At 43.4% G+C, this 19,352-nt stretch overlaps 1 protein-coding gene across 3 annotated transcripts in view; it reads left to right on the top strand.

The window, feature by feature from the left end:
* Window positions 1-19,352, top strand: part of LRRC9 (leucine rich repeat containing 9) — a 124,192-nt gene that overhangs the window by 89,885 nt on the left and 14,955 nt on the right. For all 3 annotated transcript variants that reach the window (XR_005744831.1, XM_040333773.1, XM_040333774.1), the window contains exons 27-31: window positions 1,394-1,530; window positions 3,805-4,022; window positions 5,813-5,881; window positions 8,251-8,376; window positions 11,739-11,922. Coding sequence is in view for 2 of the 3 variants with exons in the window: in XM_040333773.1 (XP_040189707.1) it covers window positions 1,394-1,530; window positions 3,805-4,022; window positions 5,813-5,881; window positions 8,251-8,376; window positions 11,739-11,922 (734 nt within the window). In the remaining variant the exon portion in view is untranslated. The remainder of the gene's footprint in view (window positions 1-1,393; window positions 1,531-3,804; window positions 4,023-5,812; window positions 5,882-8,250; window positions 8,377-11,738; window positions 11,923-19,352) is intronic.

Raw genomic sequence — 19,352 nt, 5'->3', positions numbered from 1 at the left:
AAGCTCATTGGTTTAAATGCAGAAGTGAGCCTGATTTTGTGCTTTCCAGCTTTAGTAAATAAACCCCATTGTGTACTTAAAAGTGGGGTATGACTGGCATTATTTAAAAATAAAATGGAAGGAAAGTTTCGGTTAAAAAATACAGCAAAGGCAACATTAGATATTAGCTGATAAAATGGATGGCAACATAACACACAATTGACTGTAAAGGAGAATGGCCTAGCATATTACTATCAATTACTGACTACAGCACTGGCCAGTGGAAGATTTAGCTACAGTCCTGTCGGCATTGGGCCCTTTAACTCTTTCGGGGGAAAGCTCACTCTCAAGCTCTAATCGACAGAGAAAATAAATGGTCTGGTCTTCCTTGGCAAAATGTCATGCTCCTTAGCAAAAGATAACAACGACGACCAAGTAACACAAATGGCTGCCCTTTAAGCCTCCCAGCACACTCAAATTAGATCCTTGCAGTTGTAGTCTATTCCTTCATGGCCATTCTACAGGAAATGAAGATAGGACACAGCTTCTGGGTGAGATCAGGTGAAAGGCAGCCCGCCCTTGACCTATTGGGGATCTTGCACCTATTGAGGATCCTCTTCTTGTGGTTCTATCCTATATTGCTGTGTGAAGGTAGCTCCATGGGGTCAGTGTGTCTTTCTCCTATGCAGTCAGCAGTTTTGCCTCGCTCTGCAGCTTTGTCCCTCAGCTCACACAGCATCAGCTCCTGGCAGTCAGAAGCATGTCCCCAGCTCAGAAAAGCTCACACCCAAATTTGTGTAGCTTCTACCTCTTTCTCTGGTCACAGCCTGGGCTTTTTCCATTTCCCCAACTTCTGTGGGTGGGGCTAAAATCAAACACTGCAGCTGCAGCCAAGCTGAATTTTTCTTGGTTTCCACCACTTGCCCTTCATGGTGCAATAAATTGTCGTTAACAATAACAAAGCTGGGATAAATTGGGATTTCTTCTTTAGCTTTAGTGTTTATCCAATCCAATTTTGAATTATGGTTCCCTGAATTTAAATATAAAAGTCACAGCGCCAAAAATACCAGTAAAGGTAAAAGTTTGGACAAGATTGGCCTAAACAAACTATTTTAAATTGACAGAAAGCTGGAGTTTGTCTTTTAAGTACTTCTCAGCATTAGCGCGTGATTGGTTTCTCTGCAGAGCTGTGCCAGATTTTGCACATTGTTACAAAAATGGGAAGTGAGTGGTTATCTTCCCATGGAAGCCACAACGAGAAATAAAAACTAACAGAGGCTCCAGCCATTCCCCACTCTAACAAAATCGAACATGGATACACTGCAAGAAGACATATTGAGATGTGTTTTATCTAATAGTATGGTTATAAAAAAAAAAAGTATATAAATGTTTTTTTTATTTCTTTATCTTACAGGGATATATTGTTTGGCGAGACACTGACCCCAATAATGCAGAGTTTAGAAGTTCTTCACCTTGGTTTCAATGGAATCAGTAATTTGCCTCAGCTGCAGCTCAGTAGACTAAGGAATTTAAAGTCCCTTTTTCTGCAAGGTAAGAAAAAAAAAAAAGACAAAAAAAAACCGGTCTGGAGCATTAGTATATAGGAACTTGTTTTTATTAATTAGCAGTATGCAAAGAAAAAACTACACTAAAACTGGAGAGTGGAAAATCTGGTGCAGCAGTTTTAAATAACAAACATGTTTTACTTAACTCCACTGTGCAGCTCGTTTTGCACAGAGTGGCCCTGATCCTGGTCTTCTGGAGTCCCTCGACGGCTGTCTCGGCTCCTCCCCGCATCAGCTAACCCCCTTCATGGGAAGCTCTCTCCCAAGGTGGTTAGCTTTCAGGCACGCTCCCGTGATACAGGCACGCTCCTGTGATACAGCCGGCGGCTATAGTGACATCTGATGTTTGCTGGCCCCCCAGCCTACCCCCGTTTACTTACCTGAGCCCTCGAAAGTCCCGCATCTTGAACGAGCAGGCTTCTCGACTGGGCTTTTCGGCTCTTCTCGGCTTATTCATTGGTTTGATTGACAGCAGCGGGAGCCAATGGCTGCGCTGCTATCAATCATCCAATGAATGAGCCGAGAAGAGCTGAGAAGCCTGCTCGTTCACGATGCGGGACTTTCGAGGGCTCAAGTAAGTAAACAGGGGTGGGAGGGGGGCTGCGGGGTTTTAAACATCAGATGTTTTTTCACCTAATGCATAAAATGCATTAAGGTGAAAAAACATGAACCTTTACAACCCCTTTAAGCTTTGACAAAGTCCTGGAAGCCTGATTGGTTTGTTTGCAGAGCTGCACCAGATTTTGCACTTTCCAGTTTTAGTAAATCAACCTATGGTTTAATTAATTTGGTGTGAGTTCTTTCATGCGGACTGCTCAGAGCCCTGGCCTCAACTCCGTTTTAAACAGCTTTTGGAAAAAAAAACAGAAAGAAAAATTGCTAGCCAGATCTTCTTTTCCAACGTCAGTACCTGACCTAACAAATGTTCTGTTGTCTAAATAGATAAAAACACAGTCCAAAATCTTGCAGAAAGCCTTCACAATAGACTGGAGTGAAGGCGACACAAAACCTTCGGCTATACAGTTTATAATTGATATCCATAAGTACTGTTGTTGCTTGAACACATATGCTTTAAAGAAAAAGTAAAGTGTATTTGCAGTAAACGCATATTTTAATTTGTTATTATGGCAGTATTTGCCAGAGCTGACATAGTGATCACATGATCGGGAACCACTCTAGATGTTTCTAGAGGAAAAGAGGAGGGGGGGGGGAGTAAGAGAGTCTATAAGATATAAAATAAGTAAAAAGAAATATAAGACTTTGAGAAAAATTAGAGTAATGATACATTGGCAGAAACATTAGGAGATAAAACAGGAAATCAAAAGCAAGAGAGGGCAACATTTTTTAATAGAGCTACTGCTGGTGGAAGTTATTTAGACTGCAGTGTTATTACAGCAAAATATGGTGTGGGAAAGAAGTGCAGATAAAAAACCCAACAATCGATATTTAAATGCATTGTATTTTATTTATATAAGTATTACTAAAGTTACTTTGGTATTCCGTGAGTAGGGTGCTATATGCATCTTTTTCGTGATCCATTTGATGTTTATCTGCCTCAAAGATTTAATTTAGTAATTTATGAGAGGATTGTAACTATACAGTATGTGTTTCCTTGTAATCCAGTTTGAGCTCTCTTCCTCAACATCCTTTGTTGCCTGGATGCACTTAGGGAAACCTCTGCCATGGTCAGTGCTGTCTAGGTTGTGTGATCAGCTGTCTGCTAGTAAACATGCACCGCTTTGACTAAGAAAGAAGTTCTAATGTCAAGACATGCCTTGGGACCTTGTACAAACTATTCTACCACAGTCATTGCTGGTAGAGAGCTGGAACACTGCACAAAATCATTTTACTGATAGAAAGGTCAGTGTCTACAGCTGTGGGCCCTTTTTAGGAACACCCACAAATTGGGTTTCAGCTTGGGGTGGAGCTGCAGCCAGCATTAACAGAAATAAAAAAGTTATTTTAATCCACAGTGGGGCCACTGATAAGAATGGAGCCAAGTGATATATGCACTTGGTCACCTGAGGGATCCAAACATATTTTTTTTATATTGTGATGATATTTCTTTAAACTTGGCTGCTGGGGTCACACAATAAGCACCAAAAATCCGTGACACGAAAGCTTTAAGTTATCAAACTTGGCAAAGCATTGGAGTTGCCCTCCAAATATAAAAAAGGAGTGAAATTGATTGCAGGTATAATTATTTGATAATCCTTAGTTTTCACGCATTCATTGTCCTGTATTTTCTCTCTCACATCAGGAAATGAGATCAGCCAAGTGGAAGGACTTGAAGGTTTACAGTTTCTCCAAGAGCTTGTCCTGGACCATAACCGTATTAAACTTATTACCGAAACTTCCTTTGCCAAGCAAAGTTCTCTGGTGTCTCTACGACTGGAAGAAAATAGACTGAGAGAAGTTGGCAACTTGCTTCATCTTATCAAGCTAAAGAAACTGTATATTGGATTCAATAAAATTCAGGTACCACATGGTCTCGGTATTGTCTGTGATTGCTTTGTGGATTTCTAATCTGGCAACACAACACAGTTTAGGTTAGATTTGAGTTAAAAAGCTGTTAAAGTCATTTGTTTAGTAACAAGATTGTAAAGAGATTGTAAAACGTAAAAAAAAATACCAAACATGTCATACTTACCTGCTCTGTGCAATGGTTTTGCACAGAGAAGCCCAGATCCTCCTACACTGGGGTTCTCCGCCAGTGCTTCTGGCTACACTCCTTCAGCAAGTGCCCCCATAGAAAGCCTCTTCCTATGAAGGCACTTGTGCGGGCTTGATGCTGTCTATAGACAGCATGGCTTGGCTCTGCCCCCCCGCCCCCTTGTCACACAATTTGATTGACCGCAGCAGAAGCATAGGCATGCACAAGGGGTGTGCCAGGTGTGCCTGGGCACACCCTAATCCTGGGGTTGGCAACCTGTTAATGGTGGGCAGGTGACAGGTGAACCGGAATCCTTCCTTGCTGACCCTCAGAACCTGGACGGGAGAGGTTGCGGGGAGTGGAATTTCCTGTATTTTCCTCCTGCAGCAGCTGAAAGTAGGCTTCTCCTCCTCTCCATTTTTTCAACATTCAGCTGCCACAGGAGGAAAATATAGGGGATCGGTACTAATATATGCCACCCCTCCTTTCCCTGTTACTCTTCCTTCTGTTGCCCGGGTCCCCCATGTGCTCCCTTACTCCCCCATGTGCTCCCTTACTCCCCCTTCATTGTTTAAGGATGGAGAGCGGGGAAGAGGCCAGTAAATATGTCAAATGCATATGTGTTGGAGCTTTGGGGTGCACACCCTAATGCAATAGGCTGCGCACACCTATGAGCAGGAGCCAGTGGTTCCTTCTGCTATCAATCTGCCCTCTGAGGAGGAAGATAGCCACTGCTCTCTGGCACAGTGCTGGATCAAGATCAAGCTTTGGGTAAGTATAAGAGGGGAACTAGAAAAAGAAAAGAGGGTGCACTGGCCTAGTACATTATCCAACAGATTTATTTAAAGATATGAATATAATCCTAAAGATGTCTACTCACAAAAAGTTAAAAACACATAGTCAGGCCATCTATGAAACTTGCTCCTTGCCACCTTCTAATTCTACGTCTGTTTAGAAGGAAATTCTGTGCCATCTTTATTGTTAAATCTGTTGTAGACCTGTGCAAATATGTCTCAGTTAGCTCCCTGATTTGTTTGACACATTTTCCCCTATGTGTATCTAAAATTGCCACACCTGGGTCTTATGAGTTTATGTAAATGAATATCATAACCTGGATTTGAGACTATCTATACTGATTATGCTCCATACAGGTGACATGATCTCTTCAATTTTGAACGCAAGAATAATTGTATATGACTCTAACCCAATTCTCTGCTATTGCCTGATACATTTTTATTTACCTACTGTACTTTTTTCAAATGTAATAAAAGCATACTGTAAGTAAAATTGCCACATCACATAACCCCAATTAAATAAGCAAAAACTAGAACTGTGGAAAGAACATATTGTCACGGAGGTCAAGCTTCTCTCAGATACATGTGCAACCATTTTAGGCCCTGTGTGTGGTCACAGTTCCTTCATGTTAGTCTACTAGGCTAAAGCAGAGTTTAGTATTCATTATGACATCAACATCAGTTAGCTTTTGTGATATTATACTACTGCAAAAACCTTTGTGAACAAATACAGGTTGTAAGCATGAAACATTTTTTTTTTTTTTTTTTTAGAAAAGAATATTAAGATCATAATTTAAGCTTATTTTTATATTGTTTACCAGGAAATTTCAGAAGTGGAAAAGCTAGAGGCTCTCCCAACACTATTAGAGCTATCTGTGTCTGGAAATCCAGTAAGTATCCTCTGTTAAAAATAATTTCTTAAATCCTTGGAAGGAATCAGATTACTGAAGCTTAGAGTCTTATAATCAGCGGTAGAAATACAGGTATGTGATTCCTGGGACCCACAGGCTGGTAAGATCTCAGTTTGATTTCATCACTTCCCTGCTTGCCTTTCGGAAGTCACCTCTGGAGCCCTAGGCAATGCTGGAGTGCTAAAATGCTGTATATGATGCAGTCTGTCATTTTCTGCCCTGTAATACAGTTTTATTACCTGTGCCTGACAGTAGATTGGTTATTTTTACACTTCATGTAACAGGCTGTCCAGCAAGAGTGATAATTACACTGGCTAGGGTGCTTACAATTGTCGGCTTTTATTTGTATGTTTAAATTTTTTTCTGAAGTTGAAAAAACTGTTGTTGCAATTGTTTGAAAGTGTTAACTGGATTTAAAGTATAACTAAAACCATTTGTGAACCATTGGGGACAATGCCCCCCCCCCCCAACATTATGCTGTGCCCCACCATGTGCCCCCCCCCCCCCAAAAAAAGCGTCCCTGGTCAGTCCTCTCCCCTCCCTCTGCTCGCTGACACTGCATAATGTGAGCGCTCACACAACCACAGCCGCCCGATCCTGCATCCTCACTGGCACAGAGAAGAGCGAGTTGCAGGAAGGACTCTACAAGCACTGTGGGGGGGGGGGGTGTAATCACTGAACTGCATTATCTCCATCCCTTCTCTCCCCCATCTGTCTCCCTCCCCCTGTTCTTTCAAAGGCAGGTAATATACGGTGCAAATTTCTTTCCTGCATCCACAGATTGCAGGAAAGAAACTTGCATGATTCCCCCATAAACACAGACATGGTGACAGGGGAATATCCCTCCTGCCCAGCAATTGTATTCTCCCGAAAAAACAGTGATATCACTAGTGGCTATACAGCAACCATTAGTGATAATCATAAGAGAATCTGCTCATTAATGGTTCAAATCTCAGCCAGTTCCTGCTGAACCAGCTGAGATTTAAACTGTCTATGGCTGGTCTTAGCTCTTAGGCAGCCTACATTGATCACTGAAAAAAAAAAAAAAAAGAAATGAGAGCTCCAGCCTTCCTCTGGTCCTCCTCCAGACCCTTACGTTCTGCTTTCAAGCAATGCATCCAGCTTCTTCACAGCAGTAGCACAAGGAAAGGGGGTGCACTGTGATGTAAGGGAGGGTGGGGGGACTCAAATTCTGATGGTGGGTTGGCGCTTGACATCTAATGTAAGGGGAGGGGATGCACTGAACATTTAATCTTACAGACACAAGCAGCCCTTTTGAGGACAATCATAATGCTGATGCGGCCCACGATGAAATTGAGTTTAACACCCCTGATCTATAGCACTGGAGAGTGATCATCCATGTATGGTCCCTGCGAAGTCTATTTTACAAAGAAAATGTGCTGCTGACATTGCAATTTTATTCACAAAGAACTTGCCTGTAAAGTTGCGGCAGCGTAGCGTAAATCCCCCGGCGCAAGCCTGCCTAATTCAAATGAGCCGGGTAGGGGGCGTGGATCATTTAAATTAGGCGCGTTCCCGCGCCGAACGTACTGCGCATGCGCCATCCCTAAAATTTCCCGACGTGCATTGCGCTAAATGACGTCGCAAGGATGTCATTGGTTTCGACGTGAACGTAAATGGCGTCCAGCCCCATTCACGGACGACTTACGCAAACAAAGTCAATTTTTAAATTTCGACGCGGGAACGACGGCCATACTTAACATTGGTTACCCCTCATATAGCAGGGGCAACTTTATGCGTCTCAAATCTAACGTAAACGTCGTAACTTCACTGCGTCGACCAAGCGTATGTTTGGGAATTTGCGTATTTTGCTAATTTGCATACTCGACTGGGAAAACGACGGAGGCGACACCTAGCCGCGAAAAAAAAAAATGCATTTAAGCGTAAGAGCCTTACGCCTGTCGGATCTAATGGTTATCTATGCGTAACTGATTCTAAGAATCAGTCGCATAGATACGACGGCCCAGATTAGGACTTACGACGGCGCACATTGCGTTGCGCCGTCGTAAGCCCTTTGAGAATCTGGGCCAATGCCTTTGTTTTAGGCTCCTGACGGTAACTGTACATCTGGCAAGGGGTGGTATTAAAGTGAAGATGATGCTTTTCTCTGCATGGGAAAGGCACAGGTTCAAGTCAAGGTGTGTTTCAGCTTGCCTAAAATGCAGAACTCTGAATGCTTGGTTGCATTCTTTTGTTTTTGGATCAATAAACAGGATATGTGTTTCTTTTTTTTTTATAATTTTTTTGGTGATGAAGCATATATCTAGAAAAACAAGGCTCTTTTTTCACTATAGTGAAACTAATGGTCTGTATGTTCTTCCATTTAGATATCCCGAAAAATGTTCCATCGTCAGTTGCTTGTTCTTAAGCTGCAGAACCTTCAGATATTAGATGGCATTGCTGTGACCAATGAGGAGAGAACAAGAGCAGAGATGTATTCCTTGGAACAACAAGTAAGTTTCCTTTTTTATGTGTATGAAATTAGAGTTTTCATGTACCAAACTCCAGATTGGCTTCGGCTGCCGACATTGCGAGCACGCTGGACAGGTAAGTGTCCATATATTAAAAGTCAGCAGCTGCAGTATTTGTAGCTGCTGGATTTAAATTTTTTTTTTTTTTGGTGGACCTCCGCTTCAATAGAAATCCATTAGGAAGTAGACAAACGCAACACTAGCCCAAAAACAATTAAAGCTGACAAAGAATCCCTAGTTCCATACTGTACAGAGATATATGATCAGAGTACATGTGCACATTTCAGAGTGTGCAACTGCAAAGTGTGGTACAGATTACCCTCAAAGAAAATGGTCTGAGACTGCTAGAGATCACTGCTATTACAATCTTTTTTATAAATCAGCACTCCCTACAGCCCCCTTAAAAAAATTACACCACATTTAATGTTCTTTTTAGCAAGATTTTTTTTTTTTTTAAGGTCGAACAGTAAAAATAAACAGAAATAAATGAGAGGCATGAAAAAATATATATTTATGTTGTAGAAACCAGTTTAATTACCATTTTCCTTCACTGTTTATAGGCAAGTACCAAAGTAAAGAAAATAAACTAAATACTGGCTGCCCATTAGGGACCAGTGGGCCACATGTGGCTCTCAAACCAGGGCTGGGGCACCAAAATTGTAGTGTATTCAATCATGGTTAAATAGAAATGTACCTAAAGCTGTACTACAGAGATTTAGCCACTTTTTAAAATGTTCTGGATTACTAGGGGTTAAGTCCAACGAGGTGTATGCCAACTAATTGAAAAATCTCTTTAATTTACTATTTTTATTTTTACTGGACGCCGGGAATACGGCTATCACTACACTTCCAGTACTCTGACACTGGACTTTCTGGTCTCAGCTCCTGCAGCTTCAGAGTCGTATGCACCCTGCCCACCCCTCCTCCTGCCCAATCACAGAGCTTTTTTTGTTATCTGAACCTGGTTTCAAAATGCAAAGGCTTCTGAGAATGGGCAGCAGAAGAAAGGGAAGGGTAGAGCTGCTTTTGTATGAGAAGGCAGTGTCTCTCCTGGCAAAGCGCTGGGAATGTAGTGATGGCTGCACTCTCAGAGCTCAGGAAAACTACATACCTCTCTACTTTTTGAGATGGCAATGAGGGACACCTATCAGCAAAAGTATGTAGGCATAGGACACACCCCTTACCACGCCTCCTTAAAGGAGAATTGTACAAAAAAACAAGATTGGTTAAACCCACAAGTGCTTATTTTACCACTACTATTCCTTTATATTGACTTTTTGAATTTACAAATGTAGAAATGTATCAATCAGATGAAAGGTTTAGCACTGGGAAACACTTTTATAAGATAAAAAGTGAATTTTTTTATACATCTATATAGATCAGACCAAAATGAGGGACAAATTAGGAGGAATGAGGGACAGAGGGACATTGCTCCAAATCAGGGACAGTCCCTTAAAATCAGGGACAGTTGGTAGGTATGAAACTGTAAGATCTAAGTTAAAGAGCCAAGTCCACAACTTGGCACGTACCTTGTTGGACTTAACCCATAGTAACCCAGCAGGTTTTAGAAAGTGTCTGAATTCCTGTAATTCAGCTTTAACTATGCGATCCTACATAAAAAATAACCAGACCAATAAGATCCATAACCACATAATGCACTAAATGTATATAAGAAATGTCATAACGAAGAGAATAATAGTAAGACAATATCCTAACATAGATGGAGGGGGCAGTGGAACTGAGATCATTTGTAGAATAGAGCAGAGGAAAAAGGTAATACAAACTTTGCGATACTGGATATGGAAGCAGATAAATGGTAGACATGTATCAAGGTGATCCGCAATGCTTTCCTGGGCACTCGTCAGAGCTTAGTGCAACAAACTCAAATCATTGCTGCAGCAAACTTTTACAAACATGAGGGCTTCCCATTGAGAACCTTTTCACCAACTTCTAGAATAGTGCCGTTCAGACATCAATGATGTAGTGCAAAGTGCCGAACCCAGTACATCCAAATCTATTTCATCTTTCATAACAATTGCAGATGATTGCTACCTAGTTTCTTTGTTTTTCTGCAGAGTGCTCTATAAAATAAGGCTATGGGTTCTTGCCTGCCCTCATTTATATACCGTAAAAACGTAATTTAAGAGAAAACAATGACAGAAAATGGTACATGTAAGGGGTAATTTAACCCTAACAATGAACTTCTATTATTTGCTTCCTTTTGGCCTGTTAAAAATATGATTGAAAGTGCTCAGTTGTAATTGCAAATATATATCTTTTGAGAAAATCGCTAGATTCCCCTATCAACGCAGGTATTGTTGATGGAAGAATCCCTCCCGCTGAGCCATTATGTTCTCCAGGAAGGGAGAAATGTCTGCACCAGGAGTACACAGTGATCGATCAACTTGGGTACAATCACCCTGCGCACACATGGTTCAAATCTCGACCGGTCGCTGCTGTACTGGCCAAGATTTGAACTGTCTATGGCCGGCTTTAGTCCTCCCAATTTTACTTGCAACCAAGAGTTATTAATGTCTACATTGTAATGATAGGAGAGTGGGCAGGTTTGAGTAGTTTAGTAAGACAACTAAGCAGGACTCACACCGCTCAGTCCCCCAAAAATTCTGTGTTGGCAAATAGCAAGATTTTTATAGCACGACAGGACTTAAAATGTTACTAAACCCAGGACCCTGCATTCACTATATCTAGTCTCCCACAGTACACAGAACATGAAAATGCAATTATTTTAGTAAATATGAACTGCTACCTTTTCTCATCAGCAGTATATAGCAGTCATGTGACTTCTATCAGTGTTTGGTTAAAGCTTAAAGGAGGAGTTTCCATTCTACTCTGACTGTCCTATGTGGCTGCAGGACCCCTGACCCTCTGTCTGGACAGTATTACTTGGCCCTGTGCCGATCACAAGAAAAAAACTCTCTCTAGCAATACACACCCAACTGAGCATGTGCAGAGTGACTACAAAGGCTCTGTGCTAGCAGGAGATGGATTGGAGACAGTGGAAGAAGGGGAGGATCATAGAAGACAGGGTCAAAAAACCTTTTTACACAATGTGGAGGATTAACTCCTTAGGTTCCATAGTGAGTATAACAAGCATGTTTTACTGCATATACAGACTGATTTTAGTGTTGGTTTAGTGACTAAGTGCTAAGTACATTTATGGCACTTCAGCATATTTATTTTTCTGTACTTGCAGTTTCTTTAAAGGAATAGAACATAGGGAAATGGTCAATTATTGCGAATATGTACCGGTTATATATGTATATTTTTTTATTTTGCCCTGACATGCTCTTTATATAAATGTTTTTTCTTTTGATCTGACCTAGGCGTTCTCCAGTCCAAATCCTGTTCTAGAGACAGTGCATCCAGTCTCTCAGTTCATCTTGACCAAACCCCCACCATTACGCATTACAAATGTCTGTCTGCCAGGAGGTGTGCACCCCTTTGGTAGTCCGAATCTCCATTTAAATAATAGACAGGACGACTTCCTTCCAAATGACTCGGATAAATGTAAGTAAACAGCGTTCCATTCAGCCCATGACTCTTTTTTTTTCTAAATTACATTCAAGTGCTCGTATACCACACATATGTTAATGGATGTTAAACATGGCAAATCGTAATCATGGCACTAATTCAGGCTTTCATTCCAGCGACTCACTCGGAGCCCTGCGGCTGGCTCAGCGCTGAGCTGGGTGGCTCTTAAGTGCTAATTTCTGCACAAATTATTTTCTGCCAAGAGTTGTTGACATAATTGAGCAAACCTAAACATAGCTTTTTCTTTTAAGCACCCTGTATTAAAATCACAGAGACTAATTTCCAAACGTATGCTTAATGCTTAGAAACAAAAATGTCAATCAGCAGCAATTAAAGAAGGACAAAGATGTCAGCCTGCAGCAATTAAGCAGACATCCAAAACAGCCTTGCTGGGTATTAATGAAAATGTGTTTTTATAGATGCTTCATCAACACAGACATAGAGTGTGCTATACACACACAATGCTTTCCTGTGTGTTTCACATACACACAGCCGGTAGGGTAGCTGAATAAACACGGCTTTCAGAGCAGCAGGTACCAGAAGAACGGTACTCAGGGAATTGTTTGTGTCAGGTACAAAGCTAGCAGGGTTCTGCCTTCTATATTTGAGACCTGGGGCTTATTGTTTTGTTATTTGCAGCACTTCACGCTTTCAATATCCCATGTAAACATTTTTATTTTTTTTATGCTGATGCTTGTTTCAGAGTGCCATACATAAGCACTTTCCTTTCCCATCTGCAAGTAAATATGCAGTGTCATTTTTGCTTCTGGAACACAAAATCTAGTCCTCTACACCGACATAAAGGATATGACAGCATTTCACAACAGTCAGCATGCACACAGCCACGAAAAATGCAGTCTATTAATTAAGTATGTTTTTACAGATCTGAACCCAGGTGAATTGTTTCCTTTGGGCTAAAAGCAATGCAGGATTACTGATCCTTATGAAAGGTGCACATGACCTTTCATAAGGATCAGTAATCCTGCATTTCTTTTAGATCTGTAAAATCGAAATCTGTGCCGGAGGTCAGACATCTATGCATATAAACTAGGGTTGCCACCCCATCCCTATAAAACCAAACACATTAATTACACAGGTTCTGTGGCTGATTTAAGGTGGTTTAAACTCACTTTTATGCAATAAATTAGCCTCAGAACCTGTGTAATTCATATGTGTTCAGGTTTAAAGGGATGAGAAGGCAACTCTAATATAAATACATGTACATGTGTAGATGCATGCATTCTTAAATCCTAAGCCAGTGAAAAAAAAACAGCAGTGTGAATATTCATATACCCGGAAACAGCGACCTGGGGTGAGGTCAGTGGCTGGTGAGGGACTGGCTAGTATCAGAGACAGATACATACAGGTTACATATGCCGTGATCGTTAGAACACAAGCAATAATTCTAGCACTAGGTCTCCTCTGTAACTCTAAACATGAAAAAAAAAAAATCCCCAAAAAAAGTGTTTGAAAAATTGCTGTGCAAATACTGTGTAACATAAAATGTTGCAGCAACCACCATTTTATTCCCTAGGGTGTCTGCTAAAACAATATATATATAATGTTTGGGGGTTCTGAATTATGATTATTACATGTAGGAGAGAAGGGTCAGAATTGGCCTGGGTGGCAAGGGGTTAATTACAAATAATTATTATATGTTTTTAAGGTAATTTACTGTATTTTCAAAAACTGTACTCAAGCAGGTGGTTTAACGGACAAATTACTGAAGTTTGAAGTTATAACTTCAACCCAGTAACTTCACAGTAAATAGATAAAAAATAAATTATTACGATATAACATATAGCATGATCAAATATGATTTAGCTTGATTATAACAGTACCTTTTCAGCAGCAGCAGATTCTCATTCTCCATCTTAACTGTGTGAGAAAAACATGGGATTGTGGGTAAATATTCTACCCATAAACCCATGTTTTTTTCTTGTAGTTGAAAAGGGAGGAAGGCTTGAAGGGAGCGTTTGTCTTTTAGACACATGCCCTTCTAGGACACTGCAGTGAGAGCCGTGCCTCCACTGCAGCATTTTTATTAGACAGCTGGGGCTAATGGTATTTTACCATTGATCCAAGACTCCAAGATGTCCATTGAGCTCAGTGCCTCTGACAAGAAGTGAGGAGAGGCACTGTGAGCTCAACCTCTCAGTCTGCTGCAAACAAACAATGTGCCGCTCTGTATGTAGCTTTTGATAGGGTGCGCAAGGAGCCCCGTATCTCCAGAAACATAGGTCGTAGGAGCCCCACATTTTTTCCAGTGGTGGAGTAGGACTTGGGATACCTACCCCTTGTGACCTCAGTACGCGGAGCTACGACCCTTAACCTCCCTGGCGGTATGATTCTTTCAGAAAAAACATGCTGAAAGCGGTACCATTATTTGCAAGGAAATTTGGCGTTTTATATTGTAGGTCTGTAATTTTTAGAAATAACTCACTTAAATCTGACCAAACAAGATTCTAATAGGCATCCCGGGTATGACATTTTTTTAAAAACAAAATTATAAATTATAATATAATAAATAATTATAAATAATTATAACAAATAATAATATAATTATAATAAAAATTATTCAATAATGTAATCAAATTAAAATCACTGAAATTTGCTCAGTTGCAGAATTGTTGCTGTCATTATTTTTTTTTTTATGACGAATTTCCCCACAAATCGCTATCGCACAATTCTGCAAGTGATTATAATTTATTATCGCTGTTTTTTAGCTGATCTAAAACTATTTTTGACATAAAGGGACACTTTTGGTTGCTATGGACAATCTACAGTTTGCAGGCAGAAAGAACAGTGTTTATTATATAAAATGACATGCATGACACTGGGCAGACCACTAGGGACAGGGGGTGTGTGTTTTTTTTACATACAGTACTGTAATCTATAAGATTACAGTATACTGTATGTAAGGTGTTTGTTTACGTTTTTGAATTTGGCGCCGTTCTCCGTCCCCGTGCGTCGTAACGTCGCAGGGAACGGAGATCGGCGTCACACGGAGGCACTATGTGAATCGAGCGAGGTCCCGCTCGCTCACACAGCGCGGTGGCATCGCTGGATCCAGGGACAAGGTAAGTAAAAAGTGCCTGTGGATTCAGCGAGGCGAGCCGAGACTGACTCGGGGTTACCGATCGTAGCAGGAAAATCTAACCCCGAGTCAGTCTCGGGAAGACCGCCAGGGAGGTTAAAGCCCTTTTTTTAAATGTTCATGGCTCTGCCTCACCTGCATCCCCTGACTGCACGTCCCCGGAAACAGTATAGCACATTGCACAGGTCAAAAGACGCTTCTCTGTACCATATGCATCATGTGGGATAACATTTACAAAGCTGACCAGATGCTGCACACCAGAAATGTGAGCCAAAGTGACCTCATCGATGCGGTTGATCAATACCCTGAGCTGTGGGTCACCAGGCATCTAAAATTTGAAGATCTCCTTAAGAAGAGGGACCACCTATGTCGAAGCGAAGCAGCTAAGAGGTACTATTTTTCTGTATGTTTTTTTTTTTTTTTTTTTTTTTAAAAGAAATTTATTGAATTTTATGCCAGTACATGCTTCAAGGTTACGCAAAGTACAATACAAACTGAAAGGTATGAGTAGTTGTATGCCAATGTCATGAAAAATCAGAACATATAATACATGTCGTATCTCATCCGTGGGATTCTTCTTCTTCTACTTCTTCGTCTTCTTCTATTATCTTCCCTTTTATTTTAATAAAACACTTTATTGGGTCTAACGTGCATACATACAGTATGAAATACACTACGCAGAGTGTCGTCAGTAAGTGCTTCAGTGCCTAGCGGTTTACATAAACAACGGCCTAAATCCGGGAAGAACGAACCTGGCGTAAGAGTAAGACGCTAACAGAGTGAGGGGGGGGTGAACGGGAATGGAAAGGGGTTAAGGATGTATTTTCCCTGGTCCATGACCATGCCCTCTCTGACGAGGGGGGAACACGGTTTTTATCGTGCGTGGTGTATTCCGCGACCTTTGGGGGGTCCACCCAATCACCGCCCACCCCTGTCGGGGATCCTGCTGTGGGCGGGGGGGGGGCCCATCGAGGCATTTAATGAAGGGTGTACTGATTGGTCCAGTATTTCGGCACGTTCGCGGCGAGAGCAGTCGCCTCGTGTGTGTTATAAGTGGGTAAAGGGATTGAATGTAGGTCTGTCTCTTCAACAGTCCTCTAGGGGTTCAGGAGGTTAGTAAGGTCTGGGTGTGGTCTATTATCTGTGTCGTCCAGTTGCCCAGGAAAAGGCGTAGGTGGGGATTGGGGGGGGGGGTGAATTACTGTTGGATGGGAGGCAGAGATGAGTCAGTGTGGGGGAGGCCCCAGAGTGTTTGGGATCGCCCGGTAGGTTTGGGGGGGGAAACATCTGTGGGGGACGACTGGTGAAGTGGGTCCCTGTAATGAGACCAGCATGCCCAGGTCAGTCTAAACTTGTCTGATGTGTCCCTGGCTTGGTGTATGACACGTTCCATGTCCTCTATCCTGTCTACTCTGGACTCCCATTCGGCGACAGTGGGGGGGGAGGCCGATTTCCAGTGCAGGGGAATACATTGGGTGGCGGCGTTTATGAGGTGAAGAGTTAGTGATTTACGGTATTTTGAGGCAGCCCCGGAAGAGTGGTGTAGGAGGTATTGGGCAGGAGTGAATTCAGGCGGGCAAGTGGTGATGCGGGAGATGGTGTCGTGCACCGCCGTCCAGAATGGTCTGATGAGAGGGCAGTCCCACCACACGTGCAGGAGGGAGCCTGTGTCCGATTGGCATCTCCAGCACGTGGAGGGGACGTTGGGGAAGATTTTGTGCAGTTTATCGGGTGTTTTGTACCATCGAGAGTATATCTTAAATCTGTTCTCTTGGGCAGAAACATTTATTGAACCCTTGTGTACATGTGTCCATACCGATTCCCACTCGGCCTTGGAGAGAGAGAAGGTGAGGTCCCCCTCCCATAGACGGTGTATGTCGGTGTTGGGTTGCGTTTTAGACATAAGGAGGGCGTACAAGGTTGAGATCAGGTGTTTCTGCGGTTCTGTGTGGCAGCAGATATGTTCAAAGGGTGACAGGTCCCTGTGCCAGTTCGCTGGTGACGGGATACTTTGGAAATAGTGTCGGAGTTGAAAGAACTTGAATAGGGGAATAACATGTTTTGGAAATTTTGCGGTCATGGCCGAGTGTTGCATAAGTGTATCGTTTTGGAAGAATTGGTGGGCGCGGAGTGTGGTGGTAATTTGAGGCTCCGTCAGGTCCGAGACCTGGATGTCTGCAGGAAAGCCGGGATTTCGGGTCAGTGGTGTCATCGGGCCGGGATAAGGGGTAATTTCCAACGTTTTGCACGCCGCTCTGAAGTTGGACAGGGAAGGTCCTATCAGTGGGTGGGTCCTACAGGGCGTCGGGATCGATTGTGGGGCAATCCATGGTAGGTGTGCTATTGGGGTCCCTGAGAAGGCTTCCTCAACCTCCACCCATCCCTTGCTCTGGCCATGGACATGCCAGTCCACGATCCTGGCCATCTGGCAGGCTCTATGGTATTGGAGCAGGTCGGGCAAGCCTATGCCACCCCTTAGTTTAGGGAGGGAAAGCCTAGGCCAGCTCAGTCTTGCCGGGCGATCGGCCCATAGGAAGGACCTGCAGATTGTTTTAAAGGAGTTAAAAAAGGTCTGAGGGAGTCTAATTGGGACTGCCTGCAGTAGATACAGCAGCCTAGGGAGCACATTCATCTTCAGAATGGCTGCCCGGCCGAACCAGGAGAAGGTGCCCTTTGTCCAGTTAAGCAGATCACCCCTGATCAATTGGAGCGCTGGGAGGAAGTTTCTGGAGTAGAGTTCTGATAAGCGCGCGGGGAGCTTGACTCCCAGGTAAGTAATCTCGTGGGGTTCCCACCGGAAGGGAAAATTCAACTTACATTGTTCAACCATGGTTTGGGGCAGTGAGACATTGAGTGCCGTGGATTTGCTGAAATTGATCTGTAAGTTGGACAGCGTATGAAACAGCTTAAAATCTTTCAGGAGGTTGGGTATGGTGACCAAAGGGTTTGTTAAGAACAGCAAGACATCGTCCGCGTATGCCGCTATTTTGTGTTGCTTGCGATTGATCGTGATACCCCTGATGTCTTGGTTTTCCCTTAGCCTGCGGAGGAACGGTTCCATGGTTAGAACGAACAGAATAGGGGAGAGGGGGCATCCCTGTCTGGTACCGTTGGCCACAGAGAAGGCGCCCGACAGTTGACCATTGACCCTGATCCTGGCAGTGGGGGTGGAATATAGGGCCATAACCATCTGAAGGAAGCGGGGGGGGAAGCCCGACTTGAGCAGGGCCGCGGACATGAAGTCCCAGGCCACCCTGTCGAACGCCTTCTCCGCGTCAAGGGACAGCATGAATCCCTGAGCTTTCTTTGTGGACATCCAGTGGTGGATATTTATAGCCTTGGTGGTGTTGTCCCTGGCTTCTCTGCCCGGGACAAAGCCGGCTTGGTCTGTGGAGATCAGGTTCGGCAGATATGGGAGTATCCTGTTAGCCAGGATCTTCGCATATAGTTTTACATCCACGTTGAGGAGTGAGATGGGGCGGTAGTTGGGCGTGAGCGTAGCGTCCCTACCTGGTTTAGGTATTAACGTGATGTGGGCCTCCAGTAGGTCCGTACTGGTGTGAGGGGCTAGAGGGATGTCATTGAATGCCGCTACAAACTTGGGGATCAGGGCGTCAGCGAACGATTTGTAATATCCCGAGGATAGGCCGTCGGGGCCCGGGCTCTTGCCGGGTTTCAGTTGCTTCAGCGCCATTAGAGCTTCAGCGGTTGTCACCGGCGCGTCTAAGTGTGACGTGTCCGGCAGCGGTTGGGGGGGTGCGCCGTAATCCTCCAGAAAGTCCGCAATCAATTTTGAGCGTGTTGGGGCCCCTTTCGCTACGCGGGGTGTGGGTAGGTTATACAGCGACGAGAAGTATCGATTGAACTGTTCTGCTATATGGTCGGTCCTGGAGTGTGAGACCCCTGTAGGGGATGTAATGGTGCGGATAGTGTGGGTCGATTTTTTTTTCTGTAGGGCGCTTGCCAGGAGTTTCCCTGATTTGTTTCCAAATTCATAATAGAGCTTGTGGCTTAGGGCGAACTTGCGTTTCAGTTGAATCTGCAGTTCTCCCAACAGGTCCCGCCTTGCCGCCAGAAGCTCACTGTGGGTGTTTGCTGCTAGTGTGCGTTTGTGCGTGCGTTCGAGGGTTTTGACCCGGTCGGCCAATTCAGTGATGCGCGCAGCCCTGCGTTTGCGGCGCTTCGCCATCATAGATATGATCTCGCCCCGCAGTACGCATTTGTGTGCGGCCCACACCGTAGCTGGGCAGACCTCTGGGGATTCGTTCTCTGTGAAAAACTGGGAGATCCTGGTTGACAGAGCGGCGAA

Source organism: Rana temporaria, chromosome 13, assembly GCF_905171775.1.
Source record: "Rana temporaria chromosome 13, aRanTem1.1, whole genome shotgun sequence".
Taxonomy (NCBI): Eukaryota; Metazoa; Chordata; class Amphibia; order Anura; family Ranidae; genus Rana; species Rana temporaria.
This window is presented reverse-complemented; position numbering and strand designations above follow the sequence as displayed.